The 27,450-nt window shown below is 40.9% G+C and overlaps 1 protein-coding gene across 1 annotated transcript; it reads left to right on the top strand.

The window, feature by feature from the left end:
- Window positions 1-203: 203 nt before the first annotated feature.
- Window positions 204-26,774, top strand: pcnx1 (pecanex 1). Its single transcript, XM_053648678.1, has 34 exons — window positions 204-1,718; window positions 4,785-4,993; window positions 5,386-5,491; window positions 8,652-8,691; window positions 8,893-8,982; window positions 9,183-10,877; window positions 11,104-11,403; window positions 11,842-11,899; window positions 11,991-12,132; window positions 12,234-12,391; window positions 13,205-13,358; window positions 13,467-13,499; window positions 13,640-13,811; window positions 14,354-14,464; window positions 14,539-14,630; window positions 14,722-14,831; window positions 14,955-15,060; window positions 15,181-15,273; window positions 15,597-15,747; window positions 15,980-16,124; window positions 17,420-17,597; window positions 17,756-17,864; window positions 18,498-18,627; window positions 18,725-18,783; window positions 18,870-19,085; window positions 19,389-19,642; window positions 19,818-20,048; window positions 20,528-20,631; window positions 20,722-20,869; window positions 21,028-21,258; window positions 22,275-22,549; window positions 22,747-22,913; window positions 23,061-23,461; window positions 23,717-26,774. Exons 1-34 carry the CDS (start codon window positions 1,566-1,568, stop codon window positions 23,873-23,875), a joined length of 6,780 nt encoding a protein of 2,259 aa, XP_053504653.1. The 5' UTR covers window positions 204-1,565; the 3' UTR covers window positions 23,876-26,774.
- Window positions 26,775-27,450: the final 676 nt, after the last annotated feature.

Below are 27,450 nucleotides of genomic sequence, written 5' to 3'. Positions count from 1 at the left end.
CATAATTCGACATTTATGTCGAGTTGCTTATTTATGCGATGTACGTTAACATAGAGGATCTGGCAACACAGCTCGTCTGCTCAATTGGTGAAACAGGAAGCAGGTTACGGAGCACACGCTCACTGCAACATCCAATCAGCGCTCGGATATGACAAGACAGATCGGTAACTCAGCCAATCATTTTTAAGACGTTTTCACTTCCGGTAAGTGGGTGTTTGCTACCTGTGTGAATGGACAAATTCGACAGTGGAAATTAGCAGATTGAAAGACGAGGTTTTTTTTTAAGGAATTATCAAACGCCGCTACGGAGGACGTGCCAAAAATAATGGCCGCTGTAACGAACAGCAAATGAGCAGAAAGCTGAATTCCCACTCGCGGATAATTTGACTGACTCGAGGGATTTAGCAGGCTATTGGGTAACCTGGCTAGCACCATAGAATGCAGTGATCAGCCAGAAATCTGTTTAGCTAGCTGAGGAAATAGCAGGCACGTTCACTGGCTAGCTCATGAAACAGAAGTGCTGATAATGTCCGGTTATTTAATCTCGAGGCTGCTTAGTCTTTACTGCATATGCGTGTGTGAGTTTAGCGCTGTGGAGGTGCGTATATAATAAACCCCGTTTATGAGAAAGTGGCCTAGCTAGCAAGGCTAAAGGACTATACTGTACTGTATGGACTAGCTAACTGTTGCGTTAACCGACCTCCAATACTGGCTTGCTGACACTAGTTCGGACCTGGATAATTCAATGAAATGAATTTGTAATGTTCTTGAAAAGCAGTTGGAATTATCCTACAGGTTTAGCCAGTCCTGGAGTTTAGTGAGGCTGGATGAGCTAGAATGAGGTGATAAAACGGTGGCTAATGCTATTCCGGCCTAGACCTGGTGCCTCAATACAGTGAGATATTAAGCTGGATAACCAGCTGTAATAAATAATGTTAAAGAAGTTTGGCATTACTGCGTGTTTAATGTTGCATATCTTTACAAAATGGACCAGGTTTCCAGCTTTATTCTGAAAGCTGGAGATGCTGGATATCTCAGGATGATGAAGAAGTTGTAGTCTTAAACCCCTATATAATATTCCTGCTCTTTTATTCTTTCATATTTTTGGAAATTTCTCAATTCGCACAATATAAGCAAATCCTATCTTTAAAGCTGGCTCAGTTCTCTGTGTTTAGGTCTAAATGTCACTCAATTCATGGACTGATTAATTGACTTAATGTCACATATGCAGGCCTGTAGGTTCTCCTTACTTTGAATGTTTGTATTTAGTGAAGTGTTTTTTTTTGGGACCGCTGTAAAGAAACCAAACCCAGACTGCTGGTCACTCAGAAGCAACGTTTTCATGTGGTCATCTTTCAAAGTACACCTTTTCCACTGGCAAAGGTCAAACAGAGAAGCATGTGATCAGGACTCTGTCCATCACAGTCAATCAGTGAGTATTATCATTATCGGGGGAAACCTTCTTTGATAAATTGATGAAGCAGTCATCACCAATGGAAGTGTTAAAGCAGAGACTTTAAGGAAAGGAGGGATTTGAGCTACGTGGAGGAGGAAGTACTGAAAAGATGGGCTCTCAAGCACTACAGATTTTGCGGCAAGGGGTGTGGGCTTCACTGACCGGAGGCTGGTACGTTGACCCCCACCAGAGCACCTTCTCCAACTGCTTCCACCTCTACCTCTGGATATTCCTTCTGGCCTTCCCTTTTCTTCTGTACATGGTGAGTGGTGGTAAGGTCCAAGACCAATAAGTTGTTTTATCTTCCAAATAAGGAATGTTCGTGTAGGCGTTGTCAGCCCTGTTATGCTGATTGATGGTATCAGGGACTGCTTTTGATTACGGCAGCGTCATCTACCTTGGCATGTTGACAGGAAAAATTGTAAAAAATTTGAGAAAAAAATTGGCATATTGACAGTCCACTGTGTGAATGTAACTTTCATACGATATTACACTGTTATTACAATCTAGAGACTGTGCTCTTTATAACTGAAGCTTGTGTGTGTGTCTTAATCGAAACTGGTAGTGAGTGACACCATTTCTAGAATAGACTTAGGGTAATTAGGGCTGCAAAAAATGAATGTTTTTTTTAATAGTCAAAAATTGATTAGAATTAACGATTAAATAATCAATTAATTTCCTAAAAGATGGCGTATAAATGAGAATCTCACTAACCAATATAATTTGGCAATTTGAACCCACCCCCACCCCCCAATAATGTAAAGCAAAACGAAGTCTGAGTAACAACTTCACTTCTTGTTCCTCTACTGACTTTCTCCTCCAGGACTAATTTAATGATTATACCCTCTTATAACATCAACAACCAATTACAGTTACTAATAATTGTAGTCATCTGATAATGAATTTGTGTATTTAAAACAAATGCTATTTGAAATTTTATAATCGATCTTTCTCTCGACATATTTATCTAAACGGTAGTAAATCGCATAGACGTCCCATCATTAAGTCTAATGGCCCAAAATTAAACAGGCTTCATTATTAAACTGAAATTGCTACACATTTTACTACCATATTGGGAAAAAAGTTCAAGCCCCTTCACTGAATTTATATAAGAGGCTATGAAGTCAACTGTTTGTATTTCATTCACCAGGCAGTGAGTTCTCCTGAGCTTTCGTTTTTTTTATGCTTGTGTGTCATCGACCTGTTGCTGTCTGTGTTTAATGCATGCCATGCTTTTAATTTTTGAGTGACACTATCAGTGTTAGGTTTAGCATTTTTTACTCCTATTACATTCTTGCCATCAAAGTTTAGTCTATGGAGATGCATGAGTTCTTCTGTGGTGTTGCAGGTGTGCATGACAAAAAAGAGTGCACTTGTGGGAATTTTTTTTTTTTTTTTTGCGTTCACACTGTGAATTCCCGTTAAAGTTCATGTGAACTTGGTGTACAACGATATTAAAACTTTTTCCCGCATTCTCTCTGACTGCTCCGTTTGACTTCCTGTTTAGGCAAGTAGCCTGCATGTTGAAAGTGAACTCGATCTGTTTGTTTAAAATTATAACCCGTTTCTGTTGTTGGTTAAATAAACAACTCGTCAAATACAAAAATCTGCATTGATGATGATTTTTCAGAATCAACATAATCGTACATTACAACATAATTATATTTGGCTAGTCTCAGTCTTTGATGCTCCACCCACTTCTGACTTGTACACTTTTCTGGCCATAAGCTTCAGAATCATAAAGGTTGCAATCAGATTGGCTCGCCGCATTTCTGTGGCACACACTGATTTCCAGCAGGAAAACAAAGTCTGTTGCAGCAGTGAGCTTTTTTCAGATGAACGTATGCTCCCTGAATTGGGCAGAAAAAAAGTCTTTCTCTTAATTTAAAAAAAAAAAGATTTTTTTAAACCAGTGGTGGGGAAATGAGGTTGGTGGTTGTTATCTTTTGAAAATGTTATTCTTGGCCATATTTAGCGAATTAAGAAACGTACCAGAGAAATCTAAAGGTCTGACTGGTGAGGATGTTTTGGCAGACGTGTCCAGGCGAGTTGTGTGGAATGCTAATTACCAAATTAACTTCAGTGGATTTGTGTTTGTAAAACTAATAGAGGATTATGTTCCTCTGCCTGCCTTTTCTTATTTATACAAGAAAAAAAAACCAGACTGTACATTTTTTACACTTTGACAACACTTGAGAGTGAAGCTGTGTTGGTTATACTCATGACACTGTCCATAGTAATATGTACTATTTTTTCAGAAGACGTTTTGTTGAAGTCATTCTGAAAGTTTTTGCTCAGTGTTGATGTCTTAACCTAACACACACATTTTATGATTATTGTTCATATTGTCATATGAATTTCTACAATAAACAACAAAACCAGCTCATCTTGTTAATCGTAGACTGCTATTCTCTACTCTTTTGCCATCTCCAGTGTAATCAAGTGTTTTTTGTTGTAACAAAATACAACCTCAGAGTCGCCATCCTCTGTCAAATGCTAGTAATATTTCTGTGATGAATCATTGATTCAAAGTCTCTGTAAAAACACTCTGGTGTAATTGGCTTCTGTGCTCCACACACACAAACGTCAGACACCAGAACCATTTCTTAAATACCTACATGATTGCTAAGCTTTGTGAAGTAACGCAATGCAGTGAACATCTTGTTTCTTTCCATCGTAAGTATTTAAATGTAAAAAATTTTATAGTTGAAAAACAAGAGTTACATTTGAGGTAACGTGGTTTACATTATGTCCTTACTGTCAAATGCGATAAAACTCTTCTAAACAGTGAATCAACACTACAGTATATGATTCAAGGTTCTTGGGACACCTTGATTTTGTAAGAGTTAGTGACATGATGTATTCATACTCCAGAGATACTCCAGTAAACAAATACATGACCCTACCTGTTTATGTAAAACAGGTCAAAACTGAATAAGGATTGTTAAAGACTGCAAGCAAAAACAACACTGGGACGTGGGTTGAGTCCTCAAGTACTAGACTGAAATACATTTCTAAATTGTAAACTTTATGGTAATCACAATGTGATGAATACTTTTAGGTTGTGGTGTTCAAGTGTAGTATTATAATCTGAAAAGTTTGTCAGAGGAACATCTTCCTCTGATGAAATCTTCATGAGTTCGTTAGTCACGACAGTGCTAGTTTAACCACTCCACTCATGAGTGTAAACTCTAGAAAGATTAGAAATGGCCTGACTGTTCTCTTTTTTTGTTGTCTTTTTTTTCCCTCCTGGTTCTGATATTGTGTCTCCAGTGAGACTTTATTTATCTTTATTCTTGTGCTCTGTTTTTCCTCATATATTTTCCAGGCACTGCCACCCACCGTAGTAGTAGCAGGGGCGTACTGCGCTGTGGTGGCTGTCTTCTTCACTGCTATAAAGGTGGTGAACTTTCGCCTGCATGCGATGTTTGACCTGGGAGAGATTGTTGAGAAGAGGCAGGCATCGCTGACCACAGACCTTCAGAGAGTGGAGGAAGGTGACGATGGTTCTGGGGCTCACGACAGCAGCCAACACAGGTACACAGATACATCTCTGGGGCTTCCCAGCATTACTTTATTAAACTGTGAGGTTTTTCATTCTGTTTATACCACAACGCTGCTGAATTTTCAATCCTTATTGGTCAGAATAGTTCAGTAATAGTAACAGCTGCTCTGACCGACATGTCAAGTGCAAGGCTTATGTAATGTATTCATTCTAATATGTTATGTTATCGTTTTTATAGTTACAACTTGTGCAGAAACTTTTCTGGTGAAGTACTACAGTAGTATTGGTTATTTAGCACTGTGAGAATCTGACCTTGTTAATAAAAGCTTCCAGGCAGCTTTTATTATTTATAGTATCAGTCTTTGGGGATGATGATGATGATGATGATGTTAAGCAGCTATGTGCTTGTATGTGTGTTCACCAGGGGTAGTGGTGTTGGTGTGGAGATGACTGTGTTCAGGAAGGTGAACTCAACCCCTCCAGTGCGCTGCAGCTCCCAGCATTCCTTGTTTGGGCTGAATCAGGTTTCGGTGAGGATGGTCTTTAGCACTTAATGCCAGTAAAACCCTGCTTACATTTTTAACACTCATGCATTACAGTGCATTTATTTAATAATTTTGGGGATTTCATATAGATTAGATTTTTTTTAAACCTATTTAATCACAAACAATAGAAAAAGTAACGGTAAGTACTTGCACCACCACTTGCACACAGTAAGTTCTTGCTGTGAGATGTTACTTCACTCTTCCTCCAAGGCATTTGCAAGTTCTCAATCACGTCTGGGGGGGCGGGCAGGCACATGGTTGCATGTAATTTTCCACTGCAAGGACGATCAGCTGTCCTCCTTGTAACACTGTCTTAGGTGTCTTGCATTAGACATTGCAGTTTATTGCTTGGCCTCATCTGTAGTCCTCATGTCTCCCTGCAGCAGGCCTATGACATGTTCACGCAGGCGAGCAAGCATCCTATGCATCTTTCTTCTGGTGTTTTTCAGAGTCAGTAGAAAGGTTTGTTAATGGTACCTTTCGAACACATGGTACGGCTCGACTCTGCATGCTTTTTGGGGGTTTTCCACTGTGGATAGTATCTGGTACTTTTTTTCTAGTGCCACCTCGGTCGAGGTCCCAAGCGAGACGAGCCGATACTAAATGTGAGCCACGCACTGAGGGAGTAGGGATTCTCTTTAACGGTTGCTTCTGTGTTGTGCCTGAATAAATGTGTCATTTAATACATACTTTGCGTATGGTAATGTTCTTTTAATTGAAAATTATGTATCATTTATCTCATTACAGATAAAATTACAACAAATGTTTCTGTCTTAGATTTTTACATCTCGCTTGTTACAGATTTCCAAACAGGCGTTTATCGAAGTCACTCCTGTCGCGGCTGAACCTAACTTGTTCATATCGAGCACTACGTACGGTCTAGAACATGTTCAGTAAACAGGAAAGGCGTTGGGAATACCGCCTGACGGTGTATTTGTACAGGCTCCAATAATACAACATTATTCCTGCGTGAAGGCAAGTGGAAGATGGCACCCACGTTGACTCAGCACTAAACTGCAGTGGAAGAGCAAACTCTGAGAAGTAAAGTGAGCTGAGTCGAGCCGTACCATGCAGTGGAAAAGTGGTTTTAGTGTTGTAACTGCAAGTTATTGTAACTGTGACCTTAATTGCCTACCACCTGTAAACTGTTCGTGTCTTAAGGACTGTTCCACAGGTGCATGTGGAATAATTGTTTATGGTTCATTGAACAAGCATGAAAAACATTGTTTAACCCCTTTCGCCCCGACACTAGCTTTCATTCCACTGGCGGAATGGAAAACAACTTATCGGACATTTTCAATTAGTATAAACGAATAAATTATTGTATCACCGCAGTTCTGGTACAAGATTAGTCAGGACACTTGTGGCTTTCTGTGCGTGCAGTTTTATGTCTGTGTGCTTAACTCCTGGTGAGCAGGGGGATGGGAAAGGGGTGGAGTTTGAGCTCCCTGCTGGGCAAACAATTCACACCTCTCCACGAAAACATTGAGACCGAGATAAATCAGAGAGCACGGCTAAAGCTTTTTTGATAGTAAAACACCGTATACAACTGCCACAATAAAATTATAACATTTAAACCAAAGATCGGACTTGTATAAACGTTTACTACCTTACATTACCTACATAGACGAAAATCCCCCCCCCCCCCCTCGGGGACACCATCTAAAAAAAAGCTAATCTGCTTTGGCTATGCTGAACAATCCTCCTAAATTATAATCGGGCAGTCTAACTTGATTGACACCCACTTGGACCAATTGTGGATACTTCTAGCTTTCAAACAAGCCCAAACTCGACATGATTGACCACTCGGAGGCTGAGAAAATCAAACGCGTAATCAGCACAACCAAACCTTTTACGCGTGCGTTTTGAGTTGTGTCAGCGGTACAGGGCCGTGCAGAGCAGCTATCAGGAAAAGGCAGCTCCGCTCTAGCGGTCTTCCTGGAAAACTTTATACAGCAGGTTTTTGCATGTTTGGCAGTTTTTTCTGATCGCTAGTTTTCTACTGGTTTTCGCTCAGCGTGCGATTTATTGGCGTCTTATAGTGGCGGCGTGCTCCCGAAAAAGCCTGAATGCGTCACAGCTTCTGGAGCAGTTATTTCCGAAAAGATAAAATAAAATAAAGTACACGGCAGTTATTTCCGAGTGGCTCTTTTTTTTTTTTTTTTTTTTTGGAGAAAGACTATGTGGATTGAGTTGAGGGGCTCTATCTACCCCCCAGAGAAGTCAGAGGAGAGGGGTCACTCGTGTGTCTATCATTTGAGCCATTCCGAGAGCAGGTGCTCCTTCACCTGGGGCTCTGGCACTATTTTTAATAAACATTATATGTTATAAGTATGTTTCAGACTTTTGTGTGTGTGTGTGAAATTACACATTGTGTAACAGAGTTCATGGTACTGCCATTTGTTTTCATTTTGTGCCATTTGGAGACATTTGTTGCCATTAGAGAGGTTATTTTGTGCCTTTAAAAAAAATGTTTGCTATTTCTAGAAGTCTGCAATATTTAAAGGTTTTATGCCATTTTTATAAGCTTTCTGTGTTGAACTATTCTGTGAATAGCAATACTTCTCCCATCCTCATACTAACATATTAAAATTGGCTCTCTATAGATATAAGCAGTGGAGAGTGTACTTGTGGGCACTTTCATTGTACGAGAGAGAATTTTTTCCAACAATTCAACCCAGCATTACCATACAAAGAATAAAACCCAGAAAGCACTGAACAGCTACTCGGCAAAATCTGATGACACACATTAAGTCTGTGATGATGATCCTTGTCTTTGTTGTTGAGCTCTGTGTGACTGACTACATCTTTTTAGACAGTTAGGCATATTTATTTTGGACAAATTATTTTTACAGAGAACATGCAAAATCTTGTGTTAGGAACATATGATTTGCATTTACATGAAAATTCAGAATTAGTATGTGAATTCTGCAAAACTGGAATCTATTGGTCTGTACATGTGTTAGACTTTTTGAGTAAAGTATTTCATTCCAGTTGTATAAATTCTACCTTAAAAACAAGCTTTTATTGTCAGAATAGTTTTAATATTTAAAATTTGTGTACAAAGTGGTACAAGTAACAATTTGTTTTTCTTTTGTTTATTTTTTGGTTTGTTTGTTTGGTTTTTTTTGCCTACTTGTCCCAGGAATTTTTACCACAACTTGAGGACCCTGGAGGCTCTAAGGGTATGTATATTTGTTGACACACATTTATTCATGAAGGTCTGTATCTTTAATATTGCCAGCATAATTAGATTTGCTGTGTATAGGTGTGTGCAGCATAATAGCAATTAAATTTTGAAAGCACAGAAATTCTAAAGAGTACATGTTTATATCCCAGACAGAAAGTGAAACAGATTTAATTTCATGCTTCTCTGCATTTTCCAGACCTCAAAGAGCTGATGCAAGAGCAAGACGGTGATGGTCTGAATTCGACACACAGAGATGTTCTTCAGCACAACTCTCAGGATGCAATCAGTAGGGCCCAAAACATTTTCACTGTACATTTACCAACAAGCAGTATTACCCTTAAGGCAGTGGCATAGTTTGTGCACCCGTAGTTTAAGTATTTAACCTTAAGAATAACAGGGCTATTGCTTTTAAGGTCAGGTTGCTCAGTTAGAAGGTATAACGGCATAAAACAAAATGGTGATTATTTATGGTGTGTGACCCAACAGGAGCCAGTGGTGTGGTTCAGTCCTGTCTTGCTGCAGCCATTGCTGGGGATTTTCCCAGGCTCATGGGAGTGGGTGGTGTGAGATCAGTAGGCTTTGGGAGCCTACCCCTGCCAGACTGCCCCTCCATTCCCCCCTCACCATCCAGCCAAGAGGATGGAGAAGAGAAGGATCCAGCAGTGGCTTGCAGCAATGTGCTGGAGCAGCAGGCACAGCGAAGGCCGGAGGAGCCTGCAATGGGTGGCTATTCCCCACTCGGCCCTTCGGCGGAGTCTGAAAGCTTGGGCGATGCACCTCTCAGCCCTCTCATCAAGAGCAGCTTGAGCGAAGAACTGAGTGAGAACCTGTTGGGGCTTGGACTTGATCCAGTGACCTTTGGACCTGGAGCAGAGCAACCATGTAGTCACAGTGGGGTGGCACTGACAGCTGGATCAACAGACAGCTGTGTGGCCACTGACCGAGAGACTTTGAGTACAGTCAGCAGCTACCGCAGTGAGAAGACAGACTCTACGCAGCTTGAAAGTCCATCGCTGGGCCAGCAACACAAGTCTTTCCCTATGCCCTCCTCTGCAGTTCTGGTTAAGGGGTCTTGCCAGCAGCCAGAGGACCCTGCATTCCTGGGAGGCAGCGACACAGATGATCTCTCAGATAGCGAACTGCTACGATCTCCCTCCAAAGAGCTTCACCCTGGTCAGGGCCTGGATCGAACTCTCGTGGAGGGTGAGGATGCATCGGGACAGCTCCCATCCCTGCAAGATTCGTCCCCTTCTAGTAGCAGTGGCCCTTCGGACGCCTGCGATCAGGCTCGAGCCATACCCATGCCCCCTGTCCCACCTCCACGCCAGGCTGGCTCTGTGCCCTCAGGTCTGGTGTGCTCGGAACCTGCCCTGGCTGTCACCTCTGCACCCTACCTGCTGGTTGAGCCACTTTCCCTGCAGGTTCAGCAGCAGCAAGTGGTGCGGCCCAAAGACTTGAAACTTCTGCGTGCTGGTGGCAGCGTGGCCCAGCGGCCCGGGCGCAGGAAAGCACCACGTAAACGTGGTGCTGCTGGCAGCAGCAGTTTTGACTGTGGCTCGTATCGACGCCGTCATCATGGACGCAGCCAACGCAGGGACTATGTGCCTGTGCGCAGCAGGCTAGGCGCCAAAGCTTACAGTGGAAGCCTGTTCGAGGACTCCAGTGATGAGGATGATGGCAGTGATGCCAGCGCTGCCTCCAGCCTTGGCTCACAGCGCCGCTTCAGTTCAGATGACGAGGATGAGGATGACTCAAGTTCGTCTACCTCCTGCTATTCTCCAGATCCTGGAGTTGCCTCTCAACCTGTCCCTGTTCCACAGCTGCCTAGTCCCAACGAGGGGAAAGAGCCAGCTGCAGCAGGCCCCTCACACACTCGCAGTGCACAGCGCTCAGCCAGCACGGCCAGTGCCAAGACTCATGCCAGGGTGCTCAGCATGGATGGTGCTGGTGGAGGCCACACCAGCACAGGAACTCTGGCTTCCACCATTTTGCCGTTAGCAGCAGCTTCCACTCCTGCTCAACGGCCCCTTACCATGTCAAAGTCTGACCTGGAGGCTCGCACTGGACACGCAGAGGTTTTTCCCAGGGCTCACAGGCTCGACTCCCTGGGAGGCTCGTGGGCTGGAAACCAGACCGGATGGAGGGCAGGAGAACTGCTGGAAGAAGGTGCTGTGGGAGGAGGTAGACCACACACACTGTGTTTTCTGTTTGAAAATTATAATTGCTCATCAATAACCCAAGGATGCTTATTAGTATGCATCGTCATTCTTTAGCCTGTTTTGGTACTTTTTAAGAGCCTGTTTGAGCTGTCTGTTATTATCTACCATAAAGTAATTTTGCAGTTTAATCTAGGCTTAGTGCAAGCCTGTGTATTCTCTCAGTACTAAATTAAATGTCTCCCCTGCAGCTTTGGCCTCTGAGGAAGGAAGTAAACGGGACTCTGTAAGCAGTGTCAAGAGGACGCAGGCCATCCGCAGAAGACATAATGCAGGCAGTAACCCCACTCCACCCCCCTCCACCATGGGCTCCCCACCCAGCCTCCAAGATCTTCAACGGACCCGTGCTTCGTCCCATTCCCGTGCGCGTGCCCTCCCCACAGCCCTACAGTTCGCCTCTTCCCTGTTGCTCCCCAGAAGCGGAGTGCATGAAGCGTCCACATTTGACGACACCTCTGAGGGTGCTGTGCACTACTTTTACGATGAGAGTGGTAAAGCCAGACTTCATTGCTCAATGTTTTTATCACTTGAATGAATCTGACCAGCAAACACAAATCGATAACTGAATTTACCATACTGCCATCAACAGTTCTCTAGTGCTGGTGCACATATGTGTTTTCTTCAGTTTCAAAAATGCTACCTTGCTTTTTCATAGCAGCAACATTGCAATGTTGGTAGTAGCATAGAGTTACCAAGCTAGTAGGGGAAGTGGTTGGATTGGTATGTCATGAAAAATGGAGATTCATTTGCATAGTCATGCATATTTATAGATCCTTGCATTTGCGGATAACAGTGGGGAGATGTTGCTAGGTATTTTATTTCTTTCATAACAGCTAATTATTCAATGCATATTATTTTGAAAACTACACATTCCGGTGTACTTTAGTGTGAGAGAGCCACTTTTTCATAAACAATTCATTATTCCCCAGGTATAAAAAGATCATACACGTTTGGACCTGCAGGAGGAGGGTATGAGGACCCAGTGCAGTAAGTGTCAATCAAATGGCCTTTCTTACCTGTCCAAACCTTAGCCTGTGGTCACTTAGTTCAAAGTTTAAACTCTGTGTGTTTTTTCCAGGGAGCGTGAAAGACAGTCCCAGTCCTCCAGCTTTACCTCCACTGAAGTGCAGGACGTGGCTCCAACATTGTCCGTGCTGCAGCCTAGACCTGTGGTCCTCCAGGGCATGCAGGTGCGCAGGGTGCCCTTGGAGATGCCTGAGGTGAGCCTCAACCTTTGATGTTTTCTCACAAGCACCTTGATGATTTGGATTATCCACCATGTTTTAAATCGGTCCTTCTTGTTTTTTCTCTCACTCCGTAGTTTGACCTGGATCATGAGTCCCTGCAGGAATCTCAGGAGAACACACTGATGATAGAGGAGAAAGCCAAACCGAAACAGTACTACAAGTTCTGGGTGCTGCCAGGAAAGTGGCTTAGAGTGCGCTATGACCGGCTGGCTCTTCTGGCCTTACTGGATAGGTGAGTGACATTTATACAGCGTCACATTTTTATTGACTTGATCATGTATAGTCTATTTATAGTAATAATTCTGTCAATGCTTTCATTCATCCATGGAAACCACATTCATTATATGGTCATGGAAAAGTAGAGAATGCATACTATTTCTTAAATATTGGTCAGATCTTGAGAAAGCATATTTTCTCCCCAGCTGGCATCACATACCACAAGTACATAAGTATACATGAGTATATCTTATAAATACATACAATGCAAGGGTCGGTGTTTAGAAGATATCAGCCTGTGGAGTGTACTGAAATATATTTAAAGTTTATTTTACCAGGTTGATCATATTTATTTTATGGGCTTATGTGTGAAATATTTAAAATTGAAATGTTTGGGCATGTTCTACTCAGTTCTTTGGCATATTCTTTGGAAAAGAACATTAAACTTTAATATATTTAAGTAAGGAATACAGCACTATATGGGCTGTTATAGGAAAGTAATCAGTGTGTGGTAGTGCAATGTGTTACCATAATGAAGTTGACTATTTTCAGATAACAGCATGTCCTGAAGTGCTTTAGTCTTATACCTCAGCAATTTGCCTGTGATTAATTTTTTTAGTAATTAAAGTATGGCCAGTCATAATTTTTATCCAACTATAATTACATATGAAGTTGTGGAAGCTAATATTGCATGAATGATAGCATTATTGTTAGTCATTTAGTGTGGGTTTGTTGTTGTTGTTTTTTTTTTTTGATATCATATTATTCATTGAAAAGGTTTTTAGGGTGCAGTATTTCTGTATGTTTACTTTGGCTATCTGCGCTGCAGGAATCGGCGGGTTGGCGAGAATGTGTTTGCGGTGGTGTTGGCCAGCCTGGTGGCTTTTCTTGGCTTCTTGCTGCTGTTGCATGGCTTCTTCAGGGACATTTGGGTCTTCCAGTTCTGCCTCGTCATCGCCAGCTGCCAGTACTCCTTATTGAAGGTGAGCTGAGACACAGCAAATCGCATGCTAATACACTTTGAGTGTGCAGTTTTATAGTTTGTACATTGATTTGTACGTTTTTACTAATTCTTCTTTGTCTTTTTCAAGAGCGTGCAACCTGACGCAGCCTCCCCGATGCATGTGAGTACACACGACCCCACTGGATTTTATTTATTTTTTTATTTGTTTATTTGTTTATTTTGCTCACTGCTTCAGAGAGCTGTTTCAGCTACCTGTGGGAAGATTATTCTCAGTAAATGCTGTATGATGTCCTTGCACAGGGCCATAACTGGATCATCGTGTACAGCCGGCCGGTGTATTTCTGCTTGTGCTGTGTGCTGATCTGGGTCTTTGATCTTGTTGGCCGTTCCAGCAACCTTCAGCCTTTCTCTCTCTATGGAGTAACCTTCTTCTCTGCGCATTTCCTGCTGTGTGCCAGAGACATGCTCATAGGTTTGTCACTCATACTCATTTCCACATCCTCCGTCCACATTAGTGGGGTGTTTGGGTTTACTGTTCAAATGCTATTGGAATTTTCACAATATTTCCATATTCATTTTACATATATGCTTATTTGAATGTTTGTTTTCTTGTTTTAGTCACCTGAATAAAATGCTAATTATTTGTGACAAACTGTATTTTTCATATTTTTTTCATAATTAGGTTTTCATGCTTACATTCAAAAGTACGTAAGATTATACAAGATCTTCTTAGTAGTTATACATTCAAAATGATTAACAGTTGTTTATAATTATCGGTTTTCCATTGCACAGTTAGTTCTGCAACACTATTATATGTAATTTAATAATAGTATATAGTTTATTGTGAATAGGAAGCTGTTTTGTGTTTAAAATGCTGCTACTTGTTGATGTATTAAAAAGAAACATTCATGGCTGTAGTTTTCAGAACTATATATATAGTAGTAAATGTCAAAATCTCATCACGGGAAGAATGATCACATTGCTCTCTTCCTATTTTTTTTGTTTTCTTTGCAGTTTTCACTCTGTGTTTTCCAGTCATCTTCCTCTTTGGACTTCTACCTCAAGTCAACACATTTCTCATGTGTTTGCTGGAGCAGGTTGACATGCACATGTTTGGTGGAACTGGTAAGAAATCAATACACACATACATGGACTGTACTCCTTTTTAGTCCACCGTCTAATCTGTCTTTGTGTTTTAGCCACTACAAGCCCCCTGTCCTCACTCTACAGTCTGTTACGCAGTGTGTTAGTAGCAGCTCTGGTATATGGCTTTTGCCTTGGTGCTATCAATGTAAGTGAGCTATTTTGAGCTACAAAGAGTCCTACAGAAGCTGATTTTATCATGTCATGATGCACATTTTATTGTATTGTATTGTACATAGGCCCCATGGGGTGAGGCTCATGTTCCAGTGCTCTTCTCTGTATTCTGTGGCCTCCTCCTTGCCTTATCATACCACTTAAGCAGACAAAGCAGTGATCCCACTGTGCTGTGGTCAGTATCAGCTTGAAGATCATTTGAATGCTCCACTCATTCAGACACCTATGTTTGCTGGTGTCTGTGTTGAGGCTGATGTTAACTTCATTTTAATATTTTATTTTCCCCGTGGCGTGGCAGGTCTTTGGTCCGTTCCAAATTCTTTCCAGAGTTGGAAAGCAGGACTCCTGAGGAGCCTCCTCTGGAGATCAAGGACCCACTGCCAGAGAAATTGCGCAACTCTGTGGTATTCAGGACATTCAGTACCTTCACTTATAACTGCTGGAAAAATTATAAAAATAAAAAGTGGTCATTGGTTGTGAAAGTCTGTTTTCTTATTCTCACACTGCTTCTTTCTCTGTTATAGAAGGAGATTTTACACTCTGACCTGGTCATGTGTCCCCTCATGGCCATTATCAGCTTTGCCATAAGTGCCAGTACTGTCTTTATTGCTCTGCAGGTTTGTTAGCTCTAGTAAGGCCTTACTTATGCTGGGAATGTATCATATAGTGGAAAAATAAAATGATAATAGTTAGTTAAGTGGGGTGTATTATTGCTGAATCCTAATGTAATGGTTCAGATTTGATTTTAATTTGTGTGCCCACAGTAATGTGTGTTTTTGTTTTTTTTGTTTTTTTTTTAAAGAGATATTTGACTTAGGACCTATGTAAAAGTCCATCATCTTAAGTGACACAGATTTATTTTTTAAAATAGGGTAGGGTTTACTGTTTAATCATATATGCCTGGTGGTTGTTCCCTGAGTTCTCTCTATTTCTCTTTCAGCCTGCTCTCAGTTTTGTTCTGTATATTCTGGCTGGCGTGGTGGGCTTCCTCACTCACTACTTACTGCCTCAGTTTCGCAAACAGCTGCCCTGGTTCTGCCTGGCCCACCCAGTGCTACGTTCTCGCGAGTACAGCCAATTTGAGGTTCGGGGTGAGTATTCGCACACTCTCTCTCGTGTGTGTATATATATATATATATATATATATATATATATATATATATATATATATATATATATATATATATATATATGTGTGTGTGTGTGTATATATGTGTGTGTATATATGTGTATATGTATGTATATGTATATGTATATAACACACACTCGAGACAAGTTGTCTCTGAAAGGCAACAACATGTTTTATGTTCCTGTGTGTTACAGATGCAGCGCACCTCATGTGGTTTGAGAAGCTCTATGCCTGGCTCCAGTGTGTAGAGAAGTACTTCATTTACCCTGCAGTTGTGCTCAACTCCCTGACCACAGAGGCCCACACCATAAGCCAGAACCCTGACAAGCCTGGCACTTAGTAAGTTCATTCTCATACATACATACATACATACATACATAATACTCATTGCTGACTTAAGAATCTCAGTTCTACAGGTTATATGCAGGTCATTAAATAATGAGAAATGTTAAAATCTTGTGGAAATTAAGGCCTTAACTAGCATGAGTGTGAGACAGAGGTTTTAAGTATTTTTAATTTTAGCAAATGATGTGTTGGAAATGAGAACACGTTTGTATAATACTATTGTTTTTTATTAACCCTTATAATTCTCACCCTTTAAATTCTGACATGAACAAAGAGCCTGATATCATACAAGAGAAAGCTGCTGTAGTCCTCTTTAAGCTCCACTAAAAATATAATTTGGTCATGATTCCATTAGATAAGACTTGTTACACACTAACACGTTAACTATTTTTCCAACTGCAGACTGGTTTTTATCAGTGTTCATGATTTACATGGATGAATCAGCCTTTGCTCTTTTGTTCATATCTGATGACAATTTTAACTTTATTTAATGTGATGTTAATGAACATATCCGTATTTGTGAATTTTATATATTCAAAGGAGCTGCACACTCTTCATCATTACACCTAAATATACAGATACAGAAGGCAGCTAAATAACAAGCTTTGAACAAAAGTAATAATCTAAATGTTAACTTCAAAATGTGTCTTAAGGTATGGTCACGCTAGGCTTTAGATTTGGCTTTAGGCTTTTATTTGGTTTCTAATTAACTCTGACCTGCATAATCGTATCACGTAAAGACTTGTGACCAATAGATGATTGCGATGTCACTGTATGACCTTTTTAGTAAAAAAAAATAATAATTTAAAAATGGAAACGCTCATTTTAACAATATCAAGCTATCCTGTACTTTACAATACAGCTTTGAAATATTATAAAAACAACTTGGAGAGTTTTGACATGATGTCATATCCTGTTCCCGCCCATATTTGCAGTGGCGTCCGACAAAAATACGCATACTTAAAGCCTAGCGTGACCGTTGCTTTATGTGGAAATCCTGCAGTCACACTTCCCAATGATAATGAGTTGACAAGGTGGACTTAAACCAATAACTACTTGTTGTTTTTGGGGTTTTTTTTAAGCATTTGTGTAGCTCTAAGTTGTATAAATTGTCTTCAGTGTTTAATGATGGCATTTAAAAGTTCTTAAAACAGTCAATTGAAATTCCTAATGCCTAAAGATACCTAGATACTGCGAGTTGAAATGATTTGCAGGCTAAGCAGTCAGCATTTTATTCATGCTCGGACTTTGATTGGTAATGAGTGTTAACGATGTTCTTATTTGCCCAGTGGCCGAGCTCTGTTCATCTCCATGGCTGGAATGAAGCTGCTTCGCTCCTCTTTCTGCACACCCTCTCAACAATACGTCACTCTCTGCTTCACCGCCCTTTTCTTCCAGTTCGACTATCCACGCTTCTCTGAAACCTTCCTGCTCGACTATTACTTCACGTCCATCCTCTTTAGCAAGGTTTGATGTCATCCACCCTCCACTCAGATACTTACTTTATCATCGTTGTAGCATTTAGTAGCATTAGCGGAGGCTTTTTTTTGTCTCCCTTTTGTACCATTAGAATATATTTAGTGTTTTACTGTGCTTTATTTACCTAATAATCTGTGTTTGTGCAGCTGTGGGACCTACTGTATAAGCTGCGGTTTGTGCTGACCTACATCGCTCCATGGCAGATTACTTGGGGCTCTGCGTTTCATGCCTTCGCCCAGCCGTTTGCCGTGCCCCGTATCCTCCACTGTTATTAATGCTGTTAACAATTAAGTGCTGAATTTGGTTATGGGTTAATTATTACATAGAATTTCTTCAAACAGAGTGCCTTTATTTTGTAGATTATGAGTTAACCATTTATATGTGCCTTAATCTTGGTATGTAAGTCGAACAATATGTCTGTGCATGCAAGGAATGCCACTTCATGTCAGTGTTACCATAACGGAAAGTATACAAGTCTTATTAGAATGTAAAAAGTAGCTAGGTTAACATTAGTCCATCATGTTTCTTGTGTTTTAAAGTCGGTCTCAGAAAACATCCTCCAGATTTTTTACACTGAGCTGCACCATCAGGTAGAATGATGTGAAATGATGCAAGACAAAAATGTAACTAAAAAACAGAATATAGGACTAGTATTCGAAGAAAAATTGAAGGAAGCAAAGCCAGTCCGTATGTGTATGATATATTAATTTGTGTGTCGTGGCAGGAAGCCTGACCTTTCTAATAATTTGTCTTCTCAGTCATGTCATGATTTATGCATTATACTCTAAAACTGTTGCAAGTAGAATGTTATTGTATTGATGAGTGAATTATTTTGCTGTATTATAGTTGGTAGTAAGTTGTTTTCCTTAACGGCTGCTGTGCTGTCAGACTCGGCCATGTTGTTTGTGCAGGCTGTGTTCTCTGCTCTCTTCTCCACTCCCCTCAATCCTGTGTTGGGCAGCGCTGTCTTTGTCACTTCCTACACCCGCCCTGTCAAGTTTTGGGAGCGGGACTACAAGTAAGTGCTTACTTTTTGTGACAAAATATTTTTTTTGGTATTTGTATTATTTTACCCTACCACTTCCCCTTTTGACCTTCATCGTGTCCCTATGCAGCACAAAAAGGGTAGATCACTCTAATACACGCCTGGCCACTCAGCTTGACCGTAACCCTGGTAAGTGTTGCCATAAGGGTTTTTGTGTCAGCATTTGTAATTCCTTTCCTACCTCTTCACTGACTTCCTTTCTCTGCCACATAAAGGTGCTGATGACAACAACCTAAACTCTATCTTTTATGAGCACTTGACGCGCTCACTGCAGCATTCTCTGTGTGGAGACTTGCTACTGGGCCGCTGGGGCACCTACAGCACGGGGGACTGCTTCATCCTGGCATCAGACTACCTCAACGCTCTCGTGCACCTTATCGAAATTGGGAATGGGCTTGTCACCTTCCAGCTCAGAGGCCTGGAGTTCAGAGGTGAGCTATACATCTCAATCGTATGAAGGTCATATTTGACATTAAGTTGAATTTACAAAACCATTTTCCCAAGATATTTTTTTTTTTTTAAATCTATGGCTTTCACTATATTTATTCTGCATTTGGTAGAATGTTTTAATTATTCTTTTATATAATTACAATTATGTTTATTATTAACTATTATTAAATACTATTGATCTTTTCATTAACAATCCTTAAACATGTTACTTGATTGTGTACTCATTAGTCTCTTCAGTAGTAAGGTCCCATTTCCATCTCTTCCTTGCGTGTGTGATGAAACAGGTACATACTGTCAGCAGCGAGAAGTGGAGGCAATCACTGAGGGTGTGGAGGAGGATGAGGGCTGCTGCTGCTGTGAGCCAGGCCACCTACCCCACATGTTGTCCTTCAACGCAGCCTTTGGCCAGCGCTGGCTCGCCTGGGAGGTTGCTGCTACCAAGTATGTCCTGGAAGGCTACAGCATCAGCGACAACAACGCTGCCTCCATGCTGCAGGTGTTTGACCTGCGCAAGATTCTGATAACCTACTATGTCAAGGTATTGCTCACATTATTCCACTCACAGGAGATTTCTGTCCACTTTTGCAAAATTATTAGAATTTTTTTATTATTTATTTATTTATTTTAGATTTTAGTAAATATGGTGGTCTAAGACAGTTTTTTAGCATACCACAAATCTGAGTCTGAAATACTAATTTGAGTCTCTCCTGCAGAGTATCATCTACTACGTGAGCCGCTCACCCAAACTGGAGGAGTGGCTGTCCAATGAGACGGTGCAGGAGGCATTAAAACCCTGTCTCAGTGCTTCCTACGTTGACAGTGACCCCACCTTTAACCTGAATATTGATGAAGACTACGACCACCGAGCCTCTGGCATCACCCCAGCTGCCTACTGCATGGTCTATCTGGACTGGATCCAGTACTGCAACAGCCGCAGACAGAAGGTCAGTATAAGGTCACTCCTCCCAGCACTGCTCTTATTCAGAATAGGGCCATACACTAATGTCAGATCTTTTCCACTGATGATTCATTTTAATATACCACAGAGCTGTTGAATGCTCAATTCTGATTTTCTGTAACAGCAGTTCTGACAGTAGTTCCCAGCTGCAAGATTAATAATAAAATCCACCTTCTATTTTCATATAGAAGGCGTAACATTAGCTAAGTGAAATTAAGCTTTTTTCCTTTTAACAAATCATTGAAACTCACTGTACCTCTCTTAAGCCATGTTTTTGATTCGAGGCTGCCAGCATCCAACGAGTTGTACCAGACGAGTAAAGTTTTACAGGATAAGAACTAACTCTTTTGTGGCAGAAGCATGTTAGATCCCACCACTAACACCACTGGTGGAAATTTGGTATGTGAGGACATATGGTTTTAAAGGGTTTATTCACTCTGCCTACCTTGCTGTTGTGTGTTGTAGCCTGTGGACAGTGAAAGAGACTCCCCTCTGGTCACGCTCTGTTTTGGGCTTTGCATTCTCGGCCGCAGAGCTCTTGGCACGGCATCCCACAGCATGTCTGCCAGGTAACGATCGACTTTTAGTAGTTCAGGTTGTGTTTTACCAATGGCCTATAAAAGAGAAATGAATTCCACTCTGAATTTCTACTCTTGTAGCCTGGAGCCATTCCTCTATGGCCTCCACGCTTTGTTTAAAGGCGATTTCCGGATCACATCACCAAGGGATGAGTGGGTGTTTGCAGACATGGACCTTTTGAACCGTGTGGTAGCGCCTGGTGTGCGCATGTCCCTCAAACTGCACCAGGTAAACCTCCAGCCTCCACTTTCATTCAGCTAAAATCAGGTTTCTGGGATAGCTCTGCTGTGTATTCATAGCTCAGACAAAAATAGGCCTGCATTTGACAATTGCTCTATATCAGACTTCGGAAAGAGTGAGTCTGTTACCCCCACCTGTGTGTTTAGGACCACTTTACCTCTCCGGATGAGTATGAGGATCCAGCTGTGCTATATGATGCCATCACTGCTAATGAAGAGAAGATGCTGATCTCTCACGAAGGAGACCCGGTTTGGCGCAGTGCCATTCTGGCCAACATGCCCTCACTCCTGGCCCTGCGTCATGTCATGGATGATGGCAGCGACGAGTACAAGATCATCATGTTGAACAAGCGCTTCCTCAGCTTCCGAGTTATAAAGGTGCACTCACTACTGCAAATGCTGCTCTTATTTGTTTTTTTTTTTACCACCCAGATCATTAGAATATTATGTTTAGCTGAATAAAAAAAAAATTCATTGTAAAAAGGTGGCCAAAATTGAAATGTTCCACAAAAAAAAATCAATTGGATGATTGCAATCCAAGTCTCAGAATTGGATTGCTTGTTGGATTTCCCAGAAAGATCATTTGTCTGTAATTATTGATCAAATAATTGATACCCTGTTGTTTTTTCAACAATTTTTCTTATTATTCTTACTGTGCTTTTTCTTCCCTTAAATGTACTGTGGAATCCAACTGCAAGTCATTGAGACACGAAACTTGACCAGTAGGAAGTGCTCCCTCCCGCTACAAGCAGCATCAGTCCAACTGGACTGATGATGGAATTTTAGCACAGCGTTTAAAAATCTTCATTTCTCATTCTTCAGAAACGATTTAGTGCCACTCAGTCCTAAAAAAAAAAAAAAAAAAAAACCATGCTGTAAATGACCAAATACTAATAATTGATTATAGATCTGAAAAGGTTTTTTAATAAACAGTTTGGCCACCAGATGCCAGTTGCTTTGAGCGCCAAATCTTTGTTGATTCAGCTGTCAAGGTGTCAGCTTTTAGTTATTAACACAAGCTCTGTAATTCACAAATAAACTCTACATGCCTTAAACACCCACAGCAGTTTTTTCATCAATCTAAAAATTTATTTATTCAACAATGCATTCAGTTAGGGTTATTATTTGTTCTTTATCTACATTTTTTTTAAATCAAATTCAATAAAGACACTAGCTCTGTTCATTGTGCTCTAAAGATCAAATAAATCATTCATGTGTATCAGAGAGCAAACATTTGTATTAAGTTCATTACCAAAGCTTTTCCTTCACGTGTAATTTGGCCTAAACACATTTATGGTGCAGCTTTTTTCTTTGTATACATTCCCAGCTGTTCAAAGTCTAGACTGCTTGCAGTTGCACTCTGTGACGTTACACATATCTCTCTTCTTTTACAGGTGAACAGAGAGTGTGTTCGTGGACTCTGGGCTGGGCAGCAGCAGGAGCTGGTCTTCCTGCGGAACAGAAACCCTGAGCGTGGCAGCATCCAGAATGCCAAGCAGGCACTGCGCAACATGATCAACTCGTCCTGTGATCAGCCTATCGGATACCCCATCTACGTCTCCCCCCTCACCACCTCATACGCTGGAGGTCACAGCCAGCTCCGGTCCGTCTGGGGAGGGCCCATAAGCCCCCACAATATCTACACTTGGTTCATCAGTAGCTGGAACAGGTCACAAACTATTCACTGACTTCAAAATAATTTTTTTTTCCCTTTCTTAGTTTTCACTGACACAGTGTGCTTTATTTGCAATCTAAATTTCCCTATGCAGTAAGAAGCTCCTGACGGCATGCATCACTTGTAACTAGCTGGACCTTCTGTTGTCTTTCACAGCTATTCTATTTTTAACATGTTGTATTCTCCCGCAGGCTACAGAAGGGCTGTGGTGCAGGCTGCAACAGTGGAGGGAATATCGAAGACTCTGACTGCGGTGGTGGATCTTCCTCCATCAGTAACAATCCTGCAGCATTTCCTCCCCAGAGTACAGCGCCCACTGTGTCTCAGTCCCACATTAGCACTGTGCAGCCATCCATGGGTAGGACTTTACATGCTCTATTCTACTGTAAAAATCACATCCCTTCAGATATGCTCCTATAGATTTGAGTCAATGTCTTTCTTAAGTGTTTCTTAAGATTAAAATAAATTAATTTAAATACTGGAACTCCTGACTCTCTGTTTGCAGGAACTGACAATCCTGTTGGACCGAGCTGGCCTGTCCATTCTCAGCCCCTTCCCTTGACCCTGCTTAGCCAATCTGAGGGCCGGATGGACGCAGGCTTGGTAAACTCTCTCCAGCGCACTTCCTCCATCCAGGGCCTGCTGGGTCAGCACCTGTCCAGCTCACAGCTGTCCTTCAGTGCATCTGTGGCTGTGCCACCCACTGAGCGTTTCTGTCCAGGCAGCCTGCAGGACAGTGCCAGCCACAGAGCCTCTCAGAGGGGCATTAGCATTGGGCTTGGGCATGGAAGTGGCCTGCACTATGACGCCCTCTATAGCAAGTGGAGTTTGTCTGGCAGGAAAGGCTTTAATGGGCCAGCGGCAGTGGAAGGGGATGGAGGGTTGTCTCACTGCATCCGCACTCAGGTGAGGAGACGGTTGCTTATTTACCTTTTTTTTTTTTTTTCTTTTTCCACAGCGATATAGTATAAAAAAAAAAAAAAAAAAAAACTTTGCATTTCCATTGACTATTCCTTGTCTTTAAATTTATTTTAAATTCAAAAGTTGCTCAAAATTCTATGTTTTGGTTTTAAAGTTAATTGTAGTTGGTTTGGTTGGTGCTGTAATTATAGTCTTGCTGGTGATTTGTAAAACTAATTTATTAATGTGACTGTTTCCCAGGCTTTCCAGCCTGTCCCACCTGCCCCGCCCCCTGAGGTCAGCCCAACACAGGATGCAGTGGCTATTTCAGTGCCCACAGAGACCACACCCCTTACATCAGATCCTCCAAGTTTACGGGAGGAGGCTACCGAACTCCCTTTACTTGAGCACCTGCGTTGAGCCTCTACATAGACTAACCTGCACAAATAGGCCTAGACCAAGTGAAGCTCCGGAGCCGGTCTCCTGGTGAATACATGCTCATTCTAGCTGTTGAAGATAGCTGGGATCTTTCTGTTACTTGAGGTCAAGCTTAACCCTCAACTGCTTTTTTTTGTTTTGTTTTGTTTTGTTTTGTTTTGTTTTGTTTTTTTCTTCCCCCTGTCCTCTTTGTGCTTTTGCAGTGATTGATATTCTTTGAAGCATTTTTCGCTTACTCTGTATGGGAGCACACTAGGAACAGGTGCTGCACAGCAAAATAGCTTTCAGGTCACACCCCTTGTACGGCCAAGCTATAAACCACGTTGTGAACCTCTGATCTTTTTTTTATTTTTTTTTATTTTTAATTCGCTTGATGGCTCAGAAGCCAAAAAAAAAAAAGCCAAGCCAGTACAATCTAAAGATTTTTTTTTTTCCTATGAAATGGTGGGTGTATAAAGGTTCTTAGCAACTCCAACAAAAAGGAAAGTCTTATCTGTAGCAGAGACTGTTGGCTGAAAGCTCTCTCTCCCTGCATCCACCTGGGCTCTTGAGCACCAAAAGAGTCAGAAGGGTCTTCATCTACATAAGAAAGGAAGAAACATCATTACTGTTCTACAGACATGGATCTTGCTAGATACCCCTACTCCATCCCCCACCCACAGTTTCTGTTCCCAGAGTTCATGTACAGCACTCTGGAGACATAAAGCAATTTAATTATTAATGAAGAATAACACCTTAATTTCCAGTGTCCACAGATAACTTGGTCGACGTTGAGAACCCATGACCACTGTGTTCACCCCTTCAGGGAAAAGATGTCAATACATATGTGGACATACTTAAGCTCAGACAATTCCCATGACTTTTGGTGCTCTTCCCTTCATAGTTTACAGTCCACTAAGGAGAGGAAAAAATGGAGAACCCTGAGTATGACCAGGGTTCAAACCTGAAGCAAAAGGATCAACCTTTCAGATTTGTTTTACCATCCTTACAAAGAGGGTATATCTTTACTCCTCCAAATCTTTATATATAGTCCACAGTTTTGCTTGTGACAGTTTTTTTTTGTTGTTTTTTTTTTTTGCCCTGTCCAAGGCCTACCCTCTGTACCAGTGGTCTCTGGACTTGCTGGAGTGGGAGGGATACAATGCTGACTCCTTTGCCTCTTACTGCTGTCGATCAGCAAGCATCTGCAGTACGGCTTCTCTTACTGTGATACTACTGCTACTGCAACATCCCCTCTACTACTAATGGAACTAACCAAACTACTGCTCCTTTTGACCTTTAATCTCCAGCGTTTTAGTTGGAAGAACTTTGCAAAAACAAATAAGGATATACACATATAAAACAAAAAAAAAAAACATATTTATTTGATTGCTGTTTGAAGGTGGAGGGTGTGGCTTTTTTGTTCATTGCACCTGGTTGTCATTTGCTGATGCTAACTGGAAAGGTAATGCTACTCTGATTTTAGGGACCTTTTGAGAGGTCTTCTTTCACACTCTCAATCTAGTGTCTAGTTTGCTTTATCATTCAACTGGAATTAGGCCCAAGATTGGCCATGACTTCGAGTTTTCACTTTGAGTGAAATCCCGACCACAATAGAAGAATGTTCAGTTGGAGAACTTCATTCTTTCTCATTTTCTCTCTGCTTTATTTTGGTCTGTTGTTCTGTGCATATAGGGCTTCACATTTGTGACTTCTACAAATTAAGGTATGGGAAATCCACCCAGTGGTTCTCATACCGGTGAGATAGAATGACAACTTGTACCTAACAGTATATATTCTTAAACGAAAGATATTCATATTTCACTACACCTAGGTCATTGTTAATTCTACACTTCAGAAATCATTGAGCGTTAGCAAAAAATTGGATCACCATGCAAAATGACCCGAAATCTAATTTCAATATTCTTCAGTCACACTCCATACAACCCTTTAAAGTTTTGGGAGGTGTAAAAAAACAGTACCAAGGTCCTTAAATTTTAAAATGTTTTTTTTTGTGTGTGTGTGTGGTGATCACCACATCAGTATAATGATTTTGAAATCCTTCAGGTCCTAGAATTTTTTTTTTCATACATGGTAGCACATGGATCTCATGATAAACGTTTGTGGAACACTAGGTGTAGAGTTCACTAGGTGTGCCTAGTGTGCCCTTGTGGCAGCCACCTTCGTTCTTTGTGGTAACGGCACCATTTGCTTTATCTTGCCCGTCTCAGGTTTTAAATCTTTACTTTGTTTTGCAAGATCCAACTTGGTCATTTTGTTCTCTCACATGCTTTGCACGGGTCATCCAATGACCCTTTTATCATTTTGACTCTAACTCCTATAGATGATCCCGGTTCGATTTGGCCACTGGCCTAAACATTTGTATCACTGTTCTTTGTTTGTCTCCATCTCTCTCATTTTAATGTAAACTCTCTAAAGCTACAGGGAGTTCCTTTTCTGATTTGGAGTAAGGCAAGCACAAGTTACTGGACAGTCCCTGGTGTCGGTAATAAAAAGGGATTGAATGAATCTCTGCCGTTTATAAACGGTGTGTTTTGTATATAAATATATATATGCATATATATATTTAAAAGTATATAAATCTATTTTATTATTGGATTCCTGGTTATTTTTCAAAGACACTATCTTAGGGAGCTGATCCTAAAGTGCTCTCTGACCTTTGAATCATGCAGTTTTGGGAAGGAAATCAATTAATAATGCTTTTGCACACATATTGTAAAATAGTACATCCCACTTTTTTTCTTTTTTTTTATCACATTTTAGTTATGTATGGGGTATTGTTTTATTTAAAAGCTGTTATTCAATATTCAAGGTTGTACAGATTTTTTTTTTAATGTGATCTTTTTTTCTTCTATTTAAATTAAAGCTTTTTTTGTCATCATTTGCAGAGCGGTCTTTCTGAATGTGGTGGAGTTTTTTTTTCTTCTCTCTCTCTCCCCCTCTCCCTCTCTCCTTTTTTTTTTCTTTCTTGCTAGTCCGTGTCTAGTGTGAAGTCATTGCTGCTGGTTCTGAAAATTTTGTTTCCCAGAAAGGTTGAGAAGGTTACTTTCAAAATGTTTAGGATTAAAGTTTTAAGCAGGTATAGAGGAGTATTTAAAGCGCACCTATTATGGTTTTGAAACATGCGTAATTTTGTTTGAGGTCTCATGCAATAGATTTACATGCATCCGAGGTCAAAAAACATTTTAATGTGCTCATAATTTAAATTGCAGCATTACTAATTAGGTTGTTACAAACCTGAGTAGGTTAGTACAGGAGGTAAGTCTGGAATTACTGATGACTCGTTTCAGCTGTTCAGAATTGATTCCTTCTTTTTGAGAGTCAATAACTCCATTTGTCTTGCACTTTGATTTTTGAAACTTTGCAGACTTTTTACATTCATAAACAGCTATACAACACATTACATGAAAGGTAATATATGAAGAACCATAATAGGTGCACTTTAAGTAAAGAATAAAATACTTTAGGGCATGCTGCTATAGGGCTGGGCGATATATCTATATCATGATAAATGATTATGCGGTACACTTTTCTGACATTGTTGGTATGGTGATTTT

The sequence above is a fragment of the Ictalurus furcatus genome, chromosome 18 (genome assembly GCF_023375685.1).
Source record: "Ictalurus furcatus strain D&B chromosome 18, Billie_1.0, whole genome shotgun sequence".
In the NCBI taxonomy this organism is placed as follows: Eukaryota; Metazoa; Chordata; class Actinopteri; order Siluriformes; family Ictaluridae; genus Ictalurus; species Ictalurus furcatus.
Note: the sequence above shows the minus strand (reverse complement) of the source record. Positions and strands in the feature narration are given on the sequence as shown.